At 47.7% G+C, this 23,546-nt stretch overlaps 1 protein-coding gene across 4 annotated transcripts in view; it reads left to right on the top strand.

Annotated features, from left to right (window-relative positions):
• The first annotated feature begins 582 nt into the window (after positions 1-582).
• FUBP3 (far upstream element binding protein 3) overlaps positions 583-23,546 on the top strand; it is a 50,547-nt gene continuing 27,583 nt past the window's right edge. For 2 of the 4 annotated variants that reach the window (XM_059410533.1, XM_059410531.1), the window contains exons 1-2: positions 585-763; positions 13,830-13,935. In XM_059410533.1, coding sequence (XP_059266516.1) covers positions 680-763; positions 13,830-13,935 — 190 coding nt within the window. In that variant the 5' untranslated portion in view covers positions 585-679. Of the gene's footprint in view, positions 764-13,829; positions 13,936-23,546 lie in introns of all 4 variants that reach the window. The other 2 variants (XM_059410534.1, XM_059410532.1) reach the window with 2 other exon arrangements.

Genomic DNA, 23,546 nt, shown 5'->3' with positions numbered 1-23,546 from the left:
TTGGGAAGGAGCGTCCTTCCAGAGCTGTGTCGCCAGGCAACCCCAGGTATGGCTTAACCCATGCTTGGTGCAGTCTGAGGAACTCCAGCCTGTACTCTCTGCAAACGTTGGGGAAACTGACATTCTGTGGTGCTGCCCCTTGCCTTCCAGTCTCCCTCGGTCCTCATGGTGCCATTTCAAAGAGCTCAGTCCCAATATGCCAAATCAATGGCCATTCCTGGGAGAGGCTGCCAGGGTCAGGTTTTTAGAGAACCAGGACTGCTTGGGCGCGATCTTGGGGAAACCACACCATTCCTCCCTGGGTTTCCAAACAGCCGACAGCCGAACACCTCGGGCCATACCCGAGCCTTACGACCTATCACAACATCATCCACGGGCCTGGCCCAGATCTGATCTGGGTACAGAGAAATACCTGTGCTGGAGGCGGGAGAGCAACCTCCCGCGTTGGACACGCCCACGCGTCCGCGGCCCCGCCCCCACTTCCGGCCAGGCCGTGATCACGTGCCCTGACCCCGCCCCACAGACACGGCTCCTCTCGCGTTGAGCGTCCCGGCTTCCCTTCCGCCGGAAGTGGGGAGTCTTTCCCTTTCCGGCTACGGGTCCCCAAGCGGAGCTGGAGGCCGGACGGGGGAGCCGAGCGGCGGCGGCGGCGGCGGCGGCGGCAGCGGCGGGGGCGGTAATGGCGGAGCTGGTGCAGGGGCAGAGCGCTCCGGTGGGGATGAAAGCCGAGGGCTTCGTGGACGCCCTGCACCGGGTCCGGCAGGTACGGGCGCGGCCGGCTGGCGGGAGCACGGGAGCCCGAGGCGGGGCCGGGCCGGGCCAGACGGGGAGAAGGGGGTCGGGCCTGGGGGCGAGAGGCAGCCTGGGCTGACGCCTCTCCGGGGCTCGGCCTTTTCTTGGGGCTTCTGCAGCCGGAGGAGCCGAGGGATAAGGCACCACAACGAGGCCCAGGCCCAGCCTGTCGGGCGGCTCTTCTAAGTGCAGCCGCTGGGAAAGGGCTTGCCCGGGTTGCTTGGCCCCACCGCGCCCCCACGCCGGGCTGGGCGTGCAGGGCGCCCAGCGTGGGCTTCTGAGGTTCGCTAGGGGTGGGGGCTGGGGAGCTCACGGTGAGGACCAGGGTGTAGACAGAAAGCGACCGTCTCAGGCCGTGTAGCTTCTTAAAACTTGGAAAACATCGTTTTGGGACTTCCTGTATTCGGAGGGTGGAGTGGTAGGAATTCGAGGGTATTTTACTTTTGAAGTTATTCTTGGAGAGGGAAAGAGGAAGATGTTCAGTTAAGTGTGGGTGGTCCACAAGACGTAGAAGTCCCTTATGGGCAATAATTTCCTCTCTGGGGGAGAGAATGTGATACGGACTCATCCCAACCGTGAAGCCTTACCATCACAGTGTCGTGCATTTTGGCAGAGTTTAAATAAGTTGGGTTTTAAGAGGTTGCATACCTCCCTGGAGAATGAATATGGGACCTGCCAGAAATACTCTGGCTTCTGGCATGGTGCTTAGAGGAGAACATGTCGTTCTAGTGCGTGTAAAACTTACAAGTTACCTCTGACACTTAAACCTTTGCTTCTGAGTGTCTTATACTTATCACCTCTTCCTATTTAATTGTAGGCGTACTAACTGACACCTTAAAAGTTGAGCTGTAACTAATTACTGCTTGATTCCTAACAGAAAGCCACAGGACTCATTGTGTTAGAAGAAGGTCTCCACTTGCTCGCTTGAAGATATGGTCTTTACATCTCTTTCCAGTATTCCAGGGGAGGGAACCCTACCTGTTTCCCAGATACTGACTTTTCATTTTAATACTGATGCTCCTATAGACATTATATTGGATCCCCGAACTTTCCAAACCTGTGGTTCCACCTAAAATTGTTTCCGATGACTTGACTTGTTACTCACTGCCTAGGCCTCAAGCAGTACAGTAGTGAGTATTCATCTCACTTAGACTTCAGAGCCCACCAGTGGCTGTAATGGATGAACATGCCATCCAGCTTCCCTTGCACCACTCTGCTTGCCGGCGTGTTTCACTGCTTTCCTCTGCAGAACAGGGTCCTGAACCTTGTTTCTCACTGGCTACTAATATGTAATGGCTTTCACTTTGTGCTGATATGTGACAATCACCTGTTGGCCTTCTCTGTCCAGGAAGAATTATAGTCACTGCCCTAAAGAGCTCAGATCCTCAGTTTGCAGAAGGCCTGTAGTTGAACATAACATGAATTTTGAACCATTGAGAAGACTTTCTGCTTCTCTTGAGCCAGTGGTTGAACTCATATTCTTGGACAACCTGCTCAAGAGGGAGGGAGACCCTCTGTTAAATGGCTGACCCAGTGTGGATTGTTGAAGCAGTGGTGTATACTACTAGCCAAGAAAACTTCACTGGAAATGTTCCCAGCTCTGAAATGCACCATTGACTGGAGCAGTATTAAGCCCAATGGAGACAGTGCTGTGAGTGTATTACTTCTGAATATTAACAGCTTGTGGTCGATACTATCTCCAAGGATTTGATGGCCTTTAAAAACTAAAGAAAAAACAGGTTTGTGGGTAATTTTAGGTTTATGTATAGATTCGAATTGGGCAAGAATGGAATGTTAGAAATTGAAACTGTTGTATGCTTTATAGTAAAGTTCACCTCACTGGGTCTCACATTATTGGGGCATGTGGGTGATGATGGTCCTACTTCATTGTATACGCAGCGTGTTCCAGAAATGTGCCCCCGCCCCCAGTAACTGGAAATAAAAGATAAGGTATTTCTGTATTTTAATGATTGCAAAGCTTTCCCCCCCCAACCCGACCTTTACGTGCCCTCATAAATACCCGCAATAGTCTAGAAAGTCCTCACAAGTTTGCTAGGGAGCAGTAAGCTATCTTGTGCTCAGTTTATGTAGAAGATCATAACCAAGTCCAAATCCACCCTGCTGGGATTTGAACCTGCAGTTTCTATTAAGTTTGGTATGTGGAGCCCAGTACCTAATCCACTAGCTTCCTGCCTGGCATCATTGAAGCCTCCTGCATATCCTTTGGACTCTTTCCAACAGAGGGGACCAGCTGTTACTCTTCCTTTCCTCTGAGCGTGGTATTTCTAGATCAAAAGAGTCTATGAAGATGTCACATAAAATGTAAAATTTTCTGCAGCAGCATGAAGTTCAGTGAGTTAATAGTGGTTGCCACAAACAAATAATGCAGCCATTCCATAGGGAACTGTTCAAGTGTAGAAGTGTGGTTTGATTCAGTCCCATTGATAAAGAGTTAAGAGTCCTGGGAATTAAAAAAAAACACGTCCTGTTCTCCAAGTCATTGGCAGATCAGCAAAAATACATTTTTTTTTAAAAGATTTTATTTATTTATTTGACAGAGAGAGATGACAAGCAGGCAGAGAGGCAAGCAGAGAGAGAGGAGGAAGCAGGCTCCCTGCTGAGCAGAGAGCCTGATTTGGGGCTCGATCCCAGGACCCTGGGATCATGACCCGAGCGGAAGACAGCGGCTTAACCCACTGAGCCACACAGGCGTCCCGCAAAAATACATTTTTTAAACTAATCGTTTAGAGAGGTCGGGATCCTCTGAAGGGTGGGATGTGGATTCAAAGCCAGAACAGGCTAGGCCGTCCTGTTTTGTGGCCACAGTGCACTTCTGCCCTGACCAACCCTGGTTACTGGAGGACCTCACGGAGATTATGGATAAGTAGGTACAACTCTGTTCTGTTTGGTTTTTTTCTAAAAGCAAAAATATTCCCAGAGAGCCTGCTGCTGGTGGTTGAGTAGTCCCCGACATGCGGTGCACACATTCGTGTGCTAAGAGGACAGTGTAACACCAGTGTCTTGGAGATGCCCGGCAGCCTTCCCCACCTCAGGCCAGCTGTCTGCCAGTCATCACCTAAATAGAAAGAAATTGCTTTGCCTAACTGCTAATGCTTTTCAGGACTTTAAGCCCTTGTTTTGATCTAGACCCAGTCAGTGCTTCTGTGTTGCACAAGTCCGGGGTATTCTTCACATAAATACAGTGTATTTACAGTGGAACGGGTGCCAGTTGGAGTTGGGCATCATGGTGGTTCAGCACCCAAATGATTGTGACCAAGCCCCTGTAGAATCTATAGGAAGTAATCTGTTGACAGTTCTGTAGGCCTAGAGCCTATTTGTCACCAGAACTTTATTTTGGGAAATGTTCTTGGCGTGGGGTCTCAGAATGTCCTTGGTTCTCTGCAGATGCCTGCCATCGCTGCCGTCTCGAGCTTTGAGCCTAAGCGGGAGATGATTTGGCGTGTGTGCTTTGTACATGCACAAAATTGCCTTTACGAGAATGTGCATCCACCTTTAAAAGAAAAAGCCTTTGTTCATTGGTTCTTGGTCACTCCCTGAAAGAGACTGTCTTTGCTTCCTTAATACATGATGCTTCTGACTCATGGCGTATGTGCTGAGCGCTCCACTGGTTGCAGCTGTATGCCACCGAGATTATCTCCTACACACCCAGCTCAAGTAGCTCAAGTCATCGATTCATGAGGGACTAACTTCTGAATGTGCATTCGTGTTTGCTTTCTCAAACACTTGAAGAAAACCAACATTTGCAAGAAATCTGTGGGCTGCTCTTATATCTTTGCTTTGGTAGGACCCAGTAGAGTCCCCTGTAAAGAGCAAGTCCTTGTTACAGGGTTTTTGTGACGTGACTGACCCCATCTGGGTCACTGCTTTTATGGAAGTGCTGAACTGCCTATTCGGTTTTGAAAAGTGCATAGGAAACGCACAATACGTTCCACTGTCTGTTTCTGCAGTTTTTCTCCTTTTCATCAGAAATTTCTTTATCTTTCTTTTTAAAAATCTGATAGCCCAAATGTCGCATCAGATTCTGGTTTCTCCTGAAGTCCCATTTATTATGTAGATCCAAATTTGCCTAGACCAGAGTTCTCAAACCACTGGCCCATGGGCTGGAGAAGGCTCACAGTGGGCCGGCAGGCATGCTTTGTTTGACCCACACAGTGCCAATACTTAGAATGATTTCGCATAAAAATTGAGCTCTCCAGCTTCTCAAGAAAAGATCTGGCCACACTGCTGACACAATCTGGAATGGCAGTACTCCCCAGGAGCTGTGTAGCAGCTGCCCCTTTGACTCTGGGATGCCATTGGGATGCCTAATCATCAACAGCTTTCTCCCCCATTGTCCTTTTCCGAATTGCGAGTCCACCGTATCTGGGTTTTATTTGAAATTTCTAATGGAAAGAACGGTTTAGGGAGATTTAGAAGACCCGAGTCTCCTGCAAGTAGCTATCTGACCTTGGGCTGCGTTAGCCATTCCCAACACTTGATCTACAGGCCGTTCGTGCATCTTCTGTGGAAAAGGTGTAATGGACAGATAGGTTTGGGGAATTCAGGGTCAAGTAAAGGTGCATTAGCTTCTTTAATGCAGGACTTCTCAGAACCTTTGATATGCGTGTGTGTGTCAAGTCCTATAGGAGTTTGGGATGGGTGTTGTAAATATCCTGAAGTTATGTAATTTCATACTGTCTTTTCATAAAACCAAGTCACATTCTACAGATCAAATTTCAGGAAATGTTGAGCTAGATAATCTTAATAGTTCCTTCAAGCCCTCGAACATTCTGAGCTGTCATCTAGCTGGATCTGGGGGGGAAAATGGCCACGGCATTTTGGTTCTTTTGCTTTCCATTATGTTGTGTTGGGCATCTGTTCAAACCCCCCCCCCCCGTCTTTTCTGTGCAATCCTTTTACTCTGTCAAAAGTCATGTCTCTTGAAAATGTTTTGCATTTAGAGTTTCGTTATAGAGACACTTGGGAAAGAGCAGCCAATACTTCTTTCAGGGGCAGAAACTGTACTTTTATCCTCAAACCAGCTAATAGCAGATCACTTGCAAAACTGAGCGTGTTAATAGAAGTAGTGATATGATTCGGATTGCCTGCCATTATTGGAAGATCTGCTGACCTCGGGGCCTCCTGCCTGGATGCTGGGCCAGCGCAAAGATAAGACCAACAGATTTGTGGCTGGTTTCATCTTACTGTGGGATTAGTCCTCACAACAGCCAGGTGAGATAGGACAAGGGTTCTGATTCTCATTTTATATTTGAAAATGATGAGCCGAAGGGAAATAAAGCCATTTTCTCAGAGACACACAAGTAGTAAATATACGCAGCTGTTCTTGGATCACTGTTTTCTGCGTTCTGAGGATTCAGTTCCTTCGTAGGGGTAGCTGGATCACTTTCCGTCTCCAAGGAATCAGAATCTGAACAAAGCATCCAGGGGATGCTGGTGGAGTTAGCTGGGACGTAGGGTATAAACCGAATGGACGTGTCCTCTTCAGGGCCTCTGGAGGTCCCGCTGGAGCAGCGTTCCGCTTCGAGCCTCCGCCGGGCATCTTAGCATTTTGCCTTCAGGTGGGCTTCTCCAGATCCACTGTAAGTTTGGCAAACCCTTAAAGTACCTTTTGTGGGTCGAGAACTTTGCTATGCATTAGGGAAGTTGTGCTTTGACTTTGGAAACATGGACCTTTTTAAAACTCTTGAAAACTTTCAACCTCCCTCAGGAACATTTAAATAGTTTTGTATGTAATTTCAGGAGGTTTGTGAATTCTGTAAAGTTGAGCCCTGGAGTTCCGGGTTTCAAAACCTTTGCCCCAGCGGTACTAAGGATTGAGACAGGTCTACCGTGCAGAGAGCTCCCAATAGCAGGGAGACAATTTAACCAGTAACTTTCTCAGTGAGCTACATTGTTTAGAGGTAGTTTATAAAGTGCTTTGCAAGCATAGAAAAGGGAATATTGAATTCTGCCCAAATGTTGGTGGCATGAAGCTGTCTGAAAAAGCTACTCCGGAGAGCTGTGCCTTATTTGATTGGCATATAGAATTCCTTGTTTTGGTTAATGCCAGTAAATAGGGCAGGATCAGCTGGGGCCCCATTTCTGATGACAACAATAGCTGCCATTCATCGAGCCACTGTTTTGCTAGATGCCAGGCAAGGACTTCCATATATGTTCTCTCATTTGATGGTCACAAAGCCCCCAGAGGGTAGTACAGTAGTCCCGCTTATCTGCGGCCTCGCTTTCCAGGTTTTTGGTTGCCAGTGGGCAGTCGAAGTCCAGAAGCAGCTGGTCCTGCCAGCTCCTGACATGTTGCCAGAAGGTCGCTGGTAGCCTAATGCCCTGTCACAGCCCCTCCGGTGCTCATCTCACATCATCACAAGAGTGAGTGCGGGATATCTTGATAGAGATGCCACATTCACATGACAGTTTTTTATAGTATATTGTTATAATTGTTCTATTTTATTTTTAGTTATCGTTAATCTAACTTACAGGTTAGACTTTATCATAGGCATGTACGTATAGAGGAAAAAATATAATACGCAGACGGGTTGGTATTATCTGCCATTTCAGGTATCCAGAGTCTTGGGATATATCTGCCGTGGATAAGGCGGGATCACTGTACAGTGAAGTGCTTTATTAAGACTTTGGATTTGGGCACCTGGGGAGACACAGTTAAGCATCTGCCTTTGGCTCAGGTCCTGATCTCAGAGTCCTGGGATCGAGCCCCACATCGGGCTCCCTGCTCGACGGGGAGCCTGCTTCTCTCTCTCCCTTTGCCCCTTCCTCCTGCTTATGCTCGTGCGCTCGCTCTCTCTCTCTCAAATCTTTAAAAAAAGATTCTCTGGATTCAGCCCATGTGAGTTCAAGTTCTGGTTCTGCCACTTACAAGCTTAGCGACTGGGCAAGTTCTTTTAACTTCTTTAAGCCTTAGTTTCTTCATCTGGAAAATGGAGGTCATTGGTGGTTGTAATATTTTTTTTTAATAGTTGATATTAAAAGTTAAGAGGTTCCCCTTGGGATGTGATGACAGAAGGACACGAGACCGACTTTGGGGCCCCAGTAATGTTCTGTGTCCTGATCTCAATGCTGGTTGATACAGGTATTTTAGCGTAGGGACATTTAGTGAGCTGTAAACTTACGATCTGTGTATTTTCCTGTTATTATTCAATAAAAGATTAAAATGGCAAACATTTCTTATTTCTTACCATGTACCCAGCGTTGTTCTGGGTGCGTTATGTTGTCCCATTATCCCCGTGGATATCATTCCAGGCAGATGGGCTCCCAGTCCCCCAATAACGAGAAGAGTAACTACTTTATAAGGTTGCCATGGAGGTGAATTGAGGACACCATCAGGCACTTAGCAAGTGTGCAATAAGTCTGACACACGACTGTCCGCAGTGTGACCTCTTAGGCAGTAGGAAGCAGAACTGGGACTTGCTCCCATGCACCACGATCCTCGAACCTGCCGTCTGGGACGTGAGCTCAGCGCCTGGGCTTAACCGCGCAGGTAACATACTGTGTCTTCCTGCCGTGAGCAGCAGACCCTTTCCATCAAGCCCTTGTATTCTCCAGGGCCTGGGCAGGGTCACTCAGGTGACCGTGGAGCAGAGGTTCCCTGGAAGCAGGTTGGGTTCATGCTCCCTAGGAGGTTGTGTGAGTGTTCTGTTTGCTGAATCCATGAGGATCAACAGTAGCTATATTTGATTGTGTGGACGTGGGACATGGGTGACTTGGCATTCAGGTGGCTTTGCCTATTTCTGTGGAATGTAATGTTTAAATAAATGTAAAACTGTGGAGATACACAGAGCTTCCTCTTCGGGTTTACAAGGTGAACTGCTTCAATTAAGAAACTTGTCAGAGAATTTTAGTTGTAAAAATGTGCACTAGGAATAATTAATCACTGTGTTTCCTAAATTTAATGATGTGTGTAGCACCTTTACAATTTCTGCTGTATCATTGAACCTTCAGTGTTTATTTACTTACTATTTTTAAAAGGAAACTAAATCACTATTGTAAATGAAAATTTTGCCTTGCATAGAAGGTAACTGTAAGAAATATATATATATATATATATATATATATATCCGCATATAAATAGCCATAAAACACATACACACACACAGACATGCTCTCAAAGTTTAAAAACATTGATCCATGTACCTCCCAAAAATGCCTGCATACTTCTCTTTGGAAAACACTGGTTTAGTCTGTCCCTGCATTTTACAGGTGAGTACCCCAAGAAACGAGTCCACTGAAAGTCTCACCTAAGGTCATACACTGGAAGAGCTGGCTGGAAAACCTGGACCCTTGACTGACTCCTGGTTCAGTGGTCCTCCTCCTTGTTTTTATTAATTATTCAAAGTCAAGGTCAAATACGTGTGATGTTGATTTGTAGTTCATCTATTATGGTGCCTAAAATAGCATAGGTAGTGAGATAACAGATTTTCCTCCTGACCTCCCCCCAAGAAGGGGGGAAAGGGAATCGAGTGGTTAAAAAATCAGTAGCAGAGTCCCTTCAGGGCGAAGACAAGAGGGGCCTTGGTTTGGTTGGTGTGTCCTGATAACGGCTTCGGTGACTTGTTTTCTGGCCCACACCATTATTAGCTGAGAACGTACCTCACTTCCCTTAAGCAGCTGCCCTTCGGAGCCATCAGTTACGATGTGGGGAACTTGTTGAGTTGAGCTTGAGCTCGGTGCCATGGAAATCATTAGGTTTTAAGTCCTTGGGAAGTGGAATATGTTTAATAGAGTATTAGGTGGGAGAGGGGAGGTGCCCAGGACTGTGGGTAATAGCGTAGGCTAGAGCTGGGCAGGCTGGGCTTCAGTAGGCCTCCTGCCACTTACGACGTGTGTGACAGTGTGCGGGGCACTCAGCTGCTCCAAGCCTCGCTCTTCCTTGTCTTGAAATAGTATCAACCTCCTAGACAGTCATTGTGAGGAATAAATAAGATAGAATATTTCAAATGTGCTTCCCGGGGTGCCTGAGTGGCTCAGTTGATTAAGCATCTGCCTTCAGCTCTGGTCATGATCCTGGGGTCCTGAGATCGAGTCCTGCATCTGCTTCCCTGCTCAGCTAGGAAACTGCTTCTCCCTCCCCCTGCCCCCTCTACACTTGTGTGTGAGCGTGTTCTCTCTCTTTTTTGCAAATAAATAAAAATCACTTTAAAAAGTTTTAACTTTAGAAAAAATATATATTTATTTTTCTGCTCTTCGCAGAATGCCCAGCATACAGTAAACACTAAATTTTAATTCATTTTGGTGGACATTTAAAATCATTTCTTAAGGTTTGGGGTGCCTGGGTGGCTCAGTTGGTTAAGTATCTCACTCTTGATCTCAGCACAGGTCTCGATCCCACGGTTCTGAGTTCAAGCCCTGCATCAGGCTCCACACTGTGGAGCCTACCTAAAAACTAAAATAAGGGGGCGCCTGGGTGGCTCAGTGGGTTAAGCCGCTGCCTTCGGCTCAGGTCATGATCTCAGGGTCTTGGGATCGAGTCCCGCATCGGGCTCTCTGCTCAGCAGGGAGCCTGCTTCCCTTCCTCTCTCTCTGCCTGCCTCTCCATCTACTTGTGATTTCTCTCTGTCAAATAAATAAATAAAATCTTTAAAAAAAAAAAAAAAGTAAAATAAGGTTGCATTTGTATAGACGAAAGAATACATTGTTTATTTACAGAATATTATGTGTACAGTGTAAATTATGATACAATTGTATATTATATTGTTAAACTCCTGTTTAACATTTGTTGAGCCAGGGTTCAAATGCAGTCTGTTGACTTCAGAGCTACACCTCTTAACCAGTAGTGTGTACTGCTTTTCTCTTAGTGGAAATTTCCCAAATTATAGATAACTGAAGTAAACATGACTTAAGAACAAATCTGAAAGCCTCAGCCTTTAATCAAATTCAGGAACAGGAAACTATTGTAACATTTTTAGCATATCAGCTTTGGGAAAAAATGACATTCCAGCAACATGCAAAACATACTGTGTAAGTTAGAAGGAAGGCCAGAGACTCAGGAATAACATTTTAGCTGCTTTGGAAAGAAGAAAAACGATCTGGAAGCAAAGAAATATCAGAAAGGTGCAGGGAGCATGCCTGATGTGTGTCGAGTTGAGGTTGTGGGGTTCTGGTGTCGTGTGGTTTGGCATGCCCGCTCTTGGGGGCCTCCACCAATAATCATGTGTCCTTGTACCCCTTTCTTTGTGCTTTGGGGTCATCTTCACTATCTGCTGGGGACATTCTGGGTCATCTTTAAAAGGAAACCAGCCAACAATCCTGAAAAACCCCGCATCAGTCCTTTACAACTAAGTTTATTGTAGCAAATGAAAGAGTCTCCGTGGGGCACAAGCCGAGGCAGTGTTCTCTCCTTTAATCTACCTGCTTTACCAGCTGGGCCCATAAAGGTAACTTTTGCATCTTAAGTAAGTAGCCAACCCCCATAAACTTATCCAAAACAAATACGGAAAGCAAGATTACAAGTCAGTGGTAGAATGCTGTTAGGCAAGACCTGTACAGTATTTTGTTTTAGAGAAAATGGCCTCTTGAATACAGAAGTTAGGTTTCTATCAGTAGTCTTGATATTTTAATTATTTACTTTTTATTTACTGATAATAATTTTAAACAAGCACCTATCCAGGTACCATCATCGCTAGCTTAGACAGGGACCCACAGACTTTATAGTAAATGACCTGTGTGGGCACTGTGTTCCATATGGCCTGGGTGCAGTTCCTCCCCCAAAAAATGTGTGTGGCTGGATTCCTATAAAATTTTCTATACAAAAGCAAGTGGTTCAGCCACCATAGTTTGCTGAGCCCTGACCTAGAATGTCTCCTAAATGGTCTTCCTACTCCTGCCCCCTTAGAATGTCTTTTCCTTGTCAAGGGGACCTTTTAAAAACATAAACCAACATGTTTCTTCCCCTCGTACGCATCGGAGTTGCTTCCTGTCACCCTTCCTATAAAACCCAAGCCCTTACCATGACCAAGAGCCCTAGGGAACTGGCCCTTGCCTGTGTCTTGGAACACATCTAGTTCCCCCTACTCTTGTGACGTTGACGTCTATCTTCTGGACTCGTCCCTACCAGGCTGGCTCCTGCCTCAGACCTTTTATACAGGCTGTTCCCTCTGCCTGGAATGTTACCTCTACCTGGAGTGCTCCCTCAGACTCTTGGATCGCCAGCTCCTCCTCAGCCTTTAGGTCTTAGGTCACACGACCTCATGTGCTCACAATGGCCTTCCCTGATCCACTCTCCAAAACGCTCTATGTCATTGTCTTCTCTTATTAGCCTAATGCTTATAACCCGTGAAATGATCAGTTATTGGTTAGCTTGTGTACCTGTTACTCCCCACTGACTGCTAACTCGGAGTAGGGGCCTGGTTATTCCTTTTTTTTTTTTTAAGGGGGGAAGAAAGGGTTGGGGGGGGGGGGGGGTGGGGTAGAAGCCTAAGCAGACTCTATGGCCAGTGCAGAGCCTGATGAGGGGCTCGATCTCCTAACCCAGATATCATGACCTGAGTTGCAGTCAACAGTCAGACACTTAACCAGCTGAGCCACCCAGGTGCCCCTGGGCCTAGGTATTCTTGTTCACCACAGGAACCCCAGTGCTTGGAACAGAGCCCGGCACATAGTAGGCCCTCGACATTGGTTGGATGAGTTGTCTTGTTTTTGTTTGTTTGTTTGTTTGTTTTTAAAGATTTTATTTATTTATTTGACAGACAGAGATCACAAGTAGGCACAGAGGCAGGCAGAGAGAGAGGAGGAAGCAGGCTCCCCGCTGAGCAGAAAGCCTGATGCAGGGCTCGATCCCTGGTCCCTGGGATCATGACCTGAGCCGAAGGCAGAGGCTTTAACCCACTGAGCCACCCAGGCGCCCCGAGTTGTCTTGTTTTAACAGCCGCGCTCTTTGTGAAGTGCTTTCTAGGATGCAAAGTTCCTCTGTGTTGAGAGTATGTTGTTAGCTTTCCCCAGACCAGAGGGGAACACCCAGAGGATCTCATGCAGAGGGGAGACGGGCTTGTCCAACACCACAGAACTACGAAACCAGAGAGACCTGACCCTGCATCCCTGACACTTAAGCCCTGCCTTGGGGTTTCGGTGTCATGATTGTCTTGTTTAAGACATTATATGTTTAAGGTCATTTATGTTGGTTCCAGAAGGTCTCAGATTTCTGGGCATATTTGGACAAGCTCGGAAGAACTACACTGAACACTCGCTCTCGTGGGACAACCCTTCTGTCTGCTCTTTATCCCCCCCACACACACTTATAACGCTTAACTTAGGGACTAACATCAAGAGCAGTGGCTGTAAATATTCTTTTGATTAAATGAAAAAGTTAATTTACCATGAAGATCACATTTAATCTTCCAATGAGAACAAAGTAGATAAGTAATTCCCCCATAGCATTTGTTTCTGGGGGAAAATGCTTTAATAGCTATGCAATCTTTTTTTTTTTTTTTAACGGATACTAAATATTAAAATAGCTCTCAGAGCTTGTCTCCCTTTCTCCAGTGCAGGAATCCTTCTGAAATGGTGTGGACAGTCATCTCCCCACTGTTTGGACACTTCCAGTGAGGAGCAGCTTACTATTTTAGCTCTCTGTAGATGACGTAATCACTTTATAGGATGAATGTTTTCCTAACAAGTTGTCATGTTTGAGCAAACACAGCCTTTTAAATAGTATCGGGGAGCTTGTTTCTTAAGGGAACCCTGTGATAAAAGCTTCTGAACAAAGTTCTTTATATTGTTGGCCTCCTTTTTTTCTTCATAGAATGCAGGATACCTGTATTTTAAGTGACTGCTTAAGTCTAATTTGTAGAAGACACACGTTTGGAAGTATTTTATTCCTAAAGACGTTGTTAAGGCCAAAAGAAAATTAAGTTAGCGGTGGAAAGTGTTTGTCCCCTTGGTGGCAATGCCTTACATTAATCTAGGTCAGGGGGAGAAATGGGGTAACAGGCCTTTTAAGAGGACTCTCCTCTCTCTCCCTCACATGGAGCCAGGATTTGTTACTGAGCATTTAAATCTGATTCTCTCTGTAGATTGCTGCTAAAATTGATTCAGTTCCTCACTTGAATAATTCCACACCTCTAGTGGACCCCTCAGTGTATGGATACGGAGTACAGAAACGGCCCTTGGATGATGGAGGTAAGTCGCAGTAAAATGTCTTTGCCTTTCAGATGGTAGCGAACCTGCCAGTTAAGTTGGAGTTGGTGTCACCCGGTTCCTTACCAGCTCTCTCCAGCGTCTCTCTGAAGAGGAGTGGGGGAGGGGACGTATTGGGGATGATTTTTCTCCGCGATTCTCGCATTTGAGTTCGTATTTGCCTTGATGACGCGGGAACGTTTTTCAGCCGGGCTCTAAGGTAAAAGACTTGCTTGGTCCTTGCGCATCAGCTCAGAAGGAATTTGATTCAAGAATTCCGTTTGATTTAGCCCTCCGCTCTTCAAAGACTCAAGTGGAAATTGAAGTTCCCACTTTACTCCAAAGAAAAGCTAAGATTTGGTGCATGGCCCCGAGGAAGCTGTGGCTACATCCTGATTTAAAGAAAGGGCCAAGGGGGTGGTGACCTCTTTGCAGTCGGTCTGCTGAGTTTTTCACCACTTACGACAGGCTCTCCCCACAGGCGCTGGTCTTTCCTTCGTTCGTGTGTTACTTCGCTGGTTTCTGTCTGTTACTCTCTTCAGCCCACTTAGAAAGGCCTGTCACCAGCCCCTTGGCAAAGACTATCTGTCAGATGTGTGTGTACAGAGAACTCCGACTTCCTTGATCACATTTTGTGTCCTACAAAGTATGGCTCTGAAAGGGAATCTGAAATGTAATGGTTTGTACATGAATATGCGTGCAGTGGCGGGGGAGGGGGTTCTGTGTCTTCTGTCCTGTCCTTCTGCACGTGTGCCCAACCACATCTGTGGGCACATATTTCCACGACGTACTATTAAACAGAAAAAAAATCAAGATGTACAACAGGAGGTACCGTGTAATTTTCTTTTCCGGAAAAAGAGTGTGTTTTGATGTACATGGAAAAAAAATGTAATGTGGTATGACTGGTTTCTCACATTTCTTGGGGGATCCTAAAGGGGAGATTGCCATTGTTTTTAAATGTGCTAACCTTTTTGGAATTATCATATAGGGTCACAGCATGAAGGTCTTAGGGGGCTGCGCTCTTCTGGGTGTAAAAGTTCTTGTCTTTTTAAAGGGACTATTTATGAGCTCACACACACAAAATCTACCCCAGGGCCACTGGAGCTAAGGGGACCATTTAAAGTACTATTCCAGAATGTTGCCCTGTGATCTTTTTGTATTCGACTGGTGTTAGTGATTTCTTAGAAGAAATATGACCAATTGTACCATCTGCGTTTTTGCCGACCTGAAAAACTGTAATGCAGAGTGACCTTTTTACCTTCTCAGGGCAGTCATGCTTTGGTTCCTCTTATGGGACATCGATATAAAAATAAAACTAAGTTGTCTGGCTCTGAGCATATGCCCCGGTAATGGACAGTCCCTCTGGCCCTCTGTTTCCAGAAATCACGATCAATACCTTTCACAACTCCCCGCCTTGCTTGTACCCCGTGCGTGGCGGGAAGTGTAAAACCTGTGTGTGCACAGCACAGGTGATCACTGTGTCCTTTGCAGAAAGAGCACCTAGATACCTGCAAATGAAACCACGGGCACCGGGCTGACCTTCTCCCATTGACCCGCTGCACACCCATTCGAAAGATGTTCATCAAAGTCTCTGAGTTTTGGAGAAAGAGGCCTCGGGAGCAGGCAGATGTAGCTAGGGACTCACAGGAAATTCTAGGATCTCAGCTGGAACTCTAGTTCACTCTTCTGTGGTGTGTTTTCAGCTCTGTTTTGAGAACCATAATTTTTTCCATGTCTGCCTTTGGGGGACTGAGTTCTTGGAATCAGAAAACGAACACAGTTTCTCTTTTTCTTCCTTCTAAATATGAAGCCCAGTTAGAGTGGGGAAGAACTGAGAAAGATCCTTCCTGTCCAGGGCCAGCTCTCCGTCTTACACAGCAGACTACGTGAAGAACGAGAAACTTCCCTCAGGCTTTTTACACAGGGCAGGACAGTAGTTAATCCTCCCCAGTTGTGTGGCTTTCCAACAACAGAGTTACGTAATGTTTTCCTCCAAGTTGGTCTCCACCTGTGGCATCGGGGATGTGCCGTTGGAGGTCAGAGAGAATTCTGGACGCTTGGAGCATTTTCAGGGCAGGCCGCGGTTGTCTTCTGACAGGGATAATAAGGTCACTGGGCCATTCCCCTTCTCTTGGATAAACAAATAGTGAATAAACAGATCCCGTCAAGGACAGTGATGTTCATGGTTCCCCGACAGCTTCCTAGGGTGCTGTTCGTGAGAGTTTAGAAAAGCAGAGATGAACAACAAACAGGGGTTCCTGCACTTTTTTGTTTTTTCTTGAGCAATAAAGTTTTCCAGAGCTTTGCCATTTTCCATTGGTTTGGTTTGGCTTGGGGTTGGTTTTTTTTTTTTTTTTTTTTTGACAGAAGTTCAACAGATCACTTCTTTAGCAACATGAACTTTCTAACTTTCCTGGAAAGCCAGATTCTTTAACCTCTCAAGCGTTGAAGGTCATTCCCCTAGAAGTTTTTGGAGGTATTATTTGAGTCTGTTTAAAAGTGCTTCAACTCCTAAGTCAACCAGAGAGAACCCTTGCAAGCCTTGGGGTCTCTGCAGGACATTGAGATTTGCAAACAAGTACATGAGTCGGAGGACTAGGACGAAAACAGGTAGAATAAGGGAAAAGCTTTGTTCGTGTTGTAGGAAGGGACCGGGTTCGTTGTGTCCTGGGCATTTGGAACTGTCACACTGCCGGCTCGTGAGACCTGCTCGGAGCCCAGCAAGAAGGGGTCAGAGCCGGGCTTTCCTCGCCTGCCTCGGTGCCCTGACCTGGGCCGAGCAGTTGTTCCACTGCCATCTGCTTCAGGTCAGGTCATCGTAAGTATTAGCACCATCGGTCTTGGCACCCACGCTTCATGGTAGTCTTGGAGGTGCAGCCCGGCAGTTCAGGAATCTTCCTGCGGCCCTTCCATCTGGTACTTTCTTCCCGCTGCAGCGGAGGCCTCTCGCTGAAGCCAGTCTGACCAGTTCCATTCCTCTGTTCTGAGACCTGTGGCAGCTTCCAGTGGGGGGGGGGGGGGGGGGGGGGGGGGGGGGGTTCTGGCCCTTCCTAACCTACCCTCCTTCTCTGGCTCTTCCCCCTCCCCCTCGTTGGGCGCCCTGCAGCAACCTGCTCAGCTGTTTCTTCTCTTTGCTCTTCCCGAAACCCATCCCCCCTCCCAGCTCTTTACGTGGCTGAGTCCTGCTCCGTCTTTAGGTCTCAGAATTGACAGGACGTCCTCCCGAGAACCCGGCCCCATCCTCATCTCTCGACTTTCTTCAGTGCCTTGCCAGATGCTGCCTAGTCTCTTCTCTTGCCCCCTGTTCTTCCTCCCTCCCCTCTCCCCGCTTCTCCCTTTTCACACACCCACCTGAGCGGAGCGTAGACATCACATTCTGCTCAGAACCTCGAGAGCCATTCACTTGTGCCCTGGGCATCCTGCAGGGACCAGGGTGTGTCGTGGGCTTCTGCTGGACTCTACAGGCTGCGATCCTGGAGACGGGCTCTTTCTTTCCGTCCCTACCTTACATGGAGGTGACTACCTGCTTGACGCTTCCGTTCTTTCTCTCCACGTCCTACAAGTAGCATTTAGGAAATTTCGTGAAACGTAAGATCCAAATCGAAGAGACTGGTATTAGCTAAGAGGTTTAGAAGTGCCGATTTTAATCTGAATCAGGGATTAGTATAACTTTTCTTAAAAGGACCAGACGGTAAATTTTTTTGGACTTTGAGGTCATATGTGCTCTGTCCCACCGACTCAGCTCTGCTGTCAGAGCTGGAAAGCAGCGGAGGAATCTGGAAGCGCCGGAGCCCGGCACATGGCCATGAGCTGGCCCGCAGGCCCTCAGTGCCTTTGAGGTTTATGTACCACCGTTCAGATGGTGCCACCCTTTCTGAACATTGTCTAGGTGGCGTTCTTGGTGACTGAAGGCAGAGTTCTTGAATGCTTTCGCGGGAACCACTTATAGGAAGATTGGGACAGAGGAGCCTGGTTTGTTTCAACACGTGTGGCCCAGGACAAAGAGAAGGAGGAAACAAGAATGAGAAGGGGAGTTTTCTTTGTTTGTTTGTTTGTTTGTTTGTTTAAGATCCACACTTTGCAAGAGGGAAGGCGGGATGAGAGGTGCTGGTGCTAGGTAGTGGGGAGGGCCTGGGTTTTTGCTGCTGGGCGGCAAGGGTGCGTGGACCACTGCCTGGGGTCTGCACTGCCTCTGGCAGGAGCCCGCAGGGCCCAGAGTCTTTGCTTTGAAAAGAGCGGAAACGGAATCCACCACGTGCTTGTGCCGTCCCTAAAGGAAGAGAGTAACGGGCCACAGGGATGAGGAGCCGAGACTAAACCTTAGTCCTTGAGGCTCAGGGAGACAGGACGGGATGGGGCAGGGTTGGGGGCGGGGGCATCAGGAGTGTTGTGGAGCAGTAGTCTTCCAGCAGGCGGAATGAAGATCCCTGAGGTGGTGGGAGGCGTTTCCAAGAGTCCTGTCCCAGCTCTTCTGTTTGTGGCCGCCTCTTTCCTAAAATGGATCTCTCTGAGAATGGGGTCTGTGGTGGAGACGCTGTGCCCTTCTCCTCTCCGGGTCCCCAGCCACATTTCCTCTGGGTTTACGGGGGCACATCCCCGTCTTCAGATGCCTCAAGAGGCTGTGAGTCCAGAATTCTGACTGGGGCATCCCCAGATAACAAAGTGTGAGAGTCTTGGGAAGAAGTATTGAAAGGGACAGGATCTGATTTTGATTTTTATTCCGGCAGCAACTCATCACAGAGACTCGAGTGGTCCCTCCTCCCCGTCCATCCATCCATCCATTTCAGGATTTAGAAGTGAGTGGTAGTCATATAGGGGCATATTAACATGTATGTGTGAGTTGGAGAAAGGAAGTGAGATTTTTTCCCCCTGGCAAAGTATGATCTCTGATGGGTTTGACAGTCGGTTTAGCCAACTAGATATCACACAGGGTAGAGAGAGATTATCCACAGAAATGGATGACCTAATAAATCTGTCACATCAGTGTTACAACTGAGAAACAGCTGAGGCTTCTACACCATACCTGTTGTGTTCTTTGTACCTGTTAACCTAGGGATGACTTTTAGATGTCACATTAAAAGGGGATTTAGAGTTTTTCAAAACTCTTTTAGGAAATGTGGGAGCCTAAGTGGCTCTCTACCCTAGCTGGGTGTGAGACCCACCCAAGGAGCTTTTAAAAACACATCTGATGGTGCAGCCTCTCTAGAAAGCTTAGAAAATTAAGCATGTGCTCACCATTTAGTGCACGGTTAAAGGAATAGACACCTGTCCACAGATCTTTGTAGCAGCTTTATTCGTAATAGCTCCAAACTGGAAACAGCCCAGATGTCCTTCAGCAGGTGAGCGGCTAACAGAATGGCGCAGCCATACGGTAGAACACTACTCAGCGACAAAAGGAATAAACCGTTCATACACGCAACAATCTGGATGAATCTGCAGATAATTCAGTTGAGCGAGAAAAGCCAATCCCAAAAGGTCACGTACTGTGTGATCCCATTTATGTAACGTCTTCGGAATGGAGGATGGATTAGGTGATTGCCAGGACGTAGAGATGGAGCTGGGTGGGGGCAGACCCCGTGTAGAATTTTTTAAAAAGACAGCTGGGAGGAACCCAGAAGCCTGAATTCCTTTTCATGTGGATAAGGAAACCAGTGTCTGGAGAAGTGGTTTGACCAAGGTCTGATGTCTGAGAAGTGGCAGAGGGAAGATTTGAACCCAAGTCTCTGTCTCTTGTGCCATGATAGTGTGTGCTTGGAAATGTGGGCTCTGGGGCGCCTGGGGGGCTCAGTCAATTAAGGATCTGACTCTTGGTTTTGGCTCAGGTTGTGATCTCCGGGTCCTGAGATCAAGCCCCTGCGTTGGACTCCATGCTCAGTGCAGAATCTGCTGGAGATTCTCTCTCCCTTTCCTCCTCCCAGTAGCGTGCACGTGAACTCATGCACACTATCTCTCTCAAAATAAACAAATCTTAAAAAAAAAAAAAGAAATAAAGAAAGAAGGAAGATGTGGGCCCCAGAGTGGTAGGTAGGAATTCCAGCTCTGCCATTGGTTAACTGTGTGACTTTGGACAGGTGGCTTACTCTCTCGGAGCCTCTGCTTCCTCACCTGTAAAATGGAATTAATACCGACCTTATGAGGTTATCCTAAGAATTATAACAAGTTATTTTCAAACTTGTGAAACGCCACTCAACAGTATTTCCATCAGAAATCATACATACACACTAAGGCACATGTAGCTGAAATGAAAGTTTAAGGGAATATATACCCTTACTACACATGGTGCCCTCTGTTTTCTATTTCGGTTTTTAATAAAGCTGGTCGTGATCCCCCAAGTTGATATTTATGACCTCTGGCCTAAAGGCAAATATGGCCCAGCGCCACAAACGCGTATCATAGACCTGGTTTTCCTCTTAGTGTCAATGCAGTGCTCCTTGGGTCAGTCTGTGGGTAGGCACTCGGCCCAGGGTGGGTGCTGGTGGGGTTCCTAACACCCCCACAACCTTGGGAGACTGGATTGGGTCACTGTTCCTCCAGGCTTCCTCCTGGCCCTATTGGACTCTGCTTCCCAAGGGCCACGATAGCCTTGCACACTGTGTGACCCCCAGACTGGCCCAGGGCCCAGACCAGACAGATGTGACTGGCGTGCCTTCATGGAGGCACAGGAATGTCCTGGGCCCTCCGCCTTACTGGTTGGTAGAGTGGGCCTGGTGCCTCCTGGGACTCTTGTGGGCCTGGCTGGGCTCTGCAGGCGAGGCACCTAGCGCGCCGCCCGCCGAAGCCCGTGAGCCTGCGAGTGAGGGCGCCATTACTGAGAAGAGCTTGAGTCCACTCTCACTTTTTAAACAACAATAATTTGCAGAAATTAGTGATGGATTACTGGCCTAAGGACTTGCAGCTGAACTCAGCAGGTCAGTGTTTTGTGGCCCTGGCTGGAGAGTTGCTGCCTGAGAACACAGGAAGCCTTTGTACTGTCCTTGGGAGGAAAGCTTTATGAAAGCGCTTTTGGAAGCGGCAGAAGTCCCTGCTGCCGACTGTAGGTATTCCCGACCGTAACCAGGGCCTGGGAAGGCATTAGTCAGAGTCAGAGGAGCCGGGGAACCTGGGGCAGGGGCAGGATTGTTCCCGAAATCTGCAGAGGAAGCTCTGGCTTATTTGCTTGTTTGGTCAGTTACATAAAAAGTGTTGATGTTTTCTCTCCTGGCCGACCCACTCACCTGCGTGTGGTCTGCTGCTCTGTGCACTGTGCCCGCGCCTGCTGTCCGCGCTTCTGCCAGGAGTGCTGTCACTCCTCGGGCTTTTGTTGGGGGTGGGGGAATGGGGGTTAACTCTTAAAATTGATGCATATTACAAAGTTAGGTATGTTCCTCAGTGATACTTCGTAGCATTTCTTCAGGGGAAGAAGAAGGAAGACCTTTTTCTCTTAGCTAGTCCGGAAAAATGTATCCAGTGCCTTTTTTTTTTTTGGACGATCATTATTGAAATTGGCAGAGTATTACTCTTCAGAAAAAATGTCTCATATTGTAGCATGAATCTCTTGTATGGGAAGCTCATTTTCCCCTAGCCCAGTCAGCTTCCCATTATGTGGTGTGCCAGGTAAACGAGAACCACACGTGTGTGTGTGTGTGTGTGTGCACGCGCGCACACGCGTGGGCTGGAATGGAGCTGGGTTGAACTTCTGAGGGGAGATGAGGCACTGTGGGCCAGCGTGCACCATTAACGGGAAATGGGACTGATTGTGGGCAGCATTTTGCCTTTTTTTACAGTAAAATGACTGCAGTTACCATGGAATTGAACTTGATAGGTCCCCATATGCCTCCCTCCTCGGACCCCTTTTCACTTTGAAGATGGAGGGGAGGCTCCGTGTTCGCGGAATGGACATTATCCGTCCGCCTTGTGAGTGCCCAGCGCCCCTGATCTAACTGCTTGTTTTCGCTGGTCAGCAACAAATGGGGCCGTTTCTGCAGGGACTGAAACTTCATTAAATTGCACGTTTCAGCCTGTGGCTGCGGCATGTGCACAGAAGGAGGAGGAGGTGTGTCGTTCCTCAGAGCCCACCAACTCCGAGCTGAGTCTCGGTTGGAATTTGATTTCCTTCTTCTGTGTGGTGGCTCGCAGCAGTCCATGGCAGCGGGGGGGGGGGGGGTGGCATGCTGCTGTGTGTGCCTCTGCTTTTGCTCTCTGCCAGCCCCTCCCCTTACCAGCGAGGCAGTGGGCACCTGTGACGCGTACCTTACCCACAAGAAGGAATTGCCCTTTTTTATGTGACAAGCGCAAAATTTCAAATGGCTTTGACCAAAAGCCTTTTAAATGTTCTTCTGAATCTCACCAGGTGCTTTATGGTAGTGTTGCCCTTTACCCTATTTCTGTGGCGTTTCTGGCCAGAATAGCTGAAGATCATCAGCCTTTTGACATCTCTTACCAAACATCACAGCGGGCCAAGAGCCAAGGTCCGGCTGTGTTAGCCTGTTTGGGGACCAGGCATGTCAAGGCATTTCAGTCTTCAGTCTCTCTGTCTTTTGTGTATTCTTGATCCCTGGGAGGCATTCTGACAGTGAGCAGGGACACGGAGCTGGACCCTCGGGCAGGGACAGCTGACCAAACTCAAGGGCACTCTTGGGGACATCCTTCTCCAGCCTGTTTTTTCATACCCACTGCCTTGGATGGCGGACAGGCCTCTCATGCACCGTGCAGGGGCCAGGGTGTGAGGAGGAGTCCTTGCCCAAGGTTGTCATTGAACAGCCTTCATGGGATGGGAATCCTGAGCACCAGCTGTCCCAAGTGAGGGAGCTTTTGTCACATTCCAACTGGAAATGCAAGAAGAGAATCTGAAGATTCGATAAAAAACAATTCTCTCATCCCTGAGATAAGCAGATTAATAGTAGGTAATGTCAATATTTTGGCTGCAAACCATTGTCTCGCTATTGATCCAGAAGAAATATGGTACTGACTCCAGAGCCTCATTTGCTTTCTGCTAGCGGTGTCTCTGTATGCACTTTCTTCTTTTAAAAAACCATGATCTGGTTTCTTTTCCTTTGTCGTCTGAGGACTAGTTCCCGTCCAGCCAGAAAGACAGGGTTAAGTTCAGGCAGAAAGAAGAGCAGTTGGGAGTCAGAGATTTCAGATGCCAGACCATTCCACTCTTTGTTCCGAAGCTGGTGTGCTTGACCCTTCCCCACTGATCTCCTCCTGTCTGTCCTTCTCCTGACTTTCCGCAGAGACAAGGTTCTGAGTGCTCTGGTTAGCGCCTCGCAAGGTCCGTTCAGTCCCTCAGAATATGCTGAGGATTGATACTTTTTCCTCGTCCACCGACTGTGTTTCCTGGGCTGCGTTTTCCAAAAGAGAAACAGCTGCTGGTTGGTTAGGGAGACGCTCATCAGTCGCCGAAAGAGGAGAAACTGGGACAAAAAGCGTAGCTAAAGTGGTTTTGTGGGAATGTGATTACAAGTCGGTTTTCATAACAAGAGGCTGTTTGGCACCGTTGTCTCTGTGAAACGGGCTTGAAAGGCACGCTCGTTCTTAGCGTCCCCTGCATGCGGACTGCCGTGCGGGTCAGCAAAGAGACCCAAGGAAGGAAGATGCCAGATCCTCTTCCTTGAGGTGTTTATGTTCTTGGG

The sequence above is a fragment of the Mustela nigripes genome, chromosome 9, assembly GCF_022355385.1.
Source record: "Mustela nigripes isolate SB6536 chromosome 9, MUSNIG.SB6536, whole genome shotgun sequence".
Lineage (NCBI taxonomy): Eukaryota > Metazoa > Chordata > Mammalia > Carnivora > Mustelidae > Mustela > Mustela nigripes.
The sequence above is the reverse complement of the archived record's forward strand: the minus strand, read 5'-3'. Positions and strand labels throughout refer to the sequence as shown.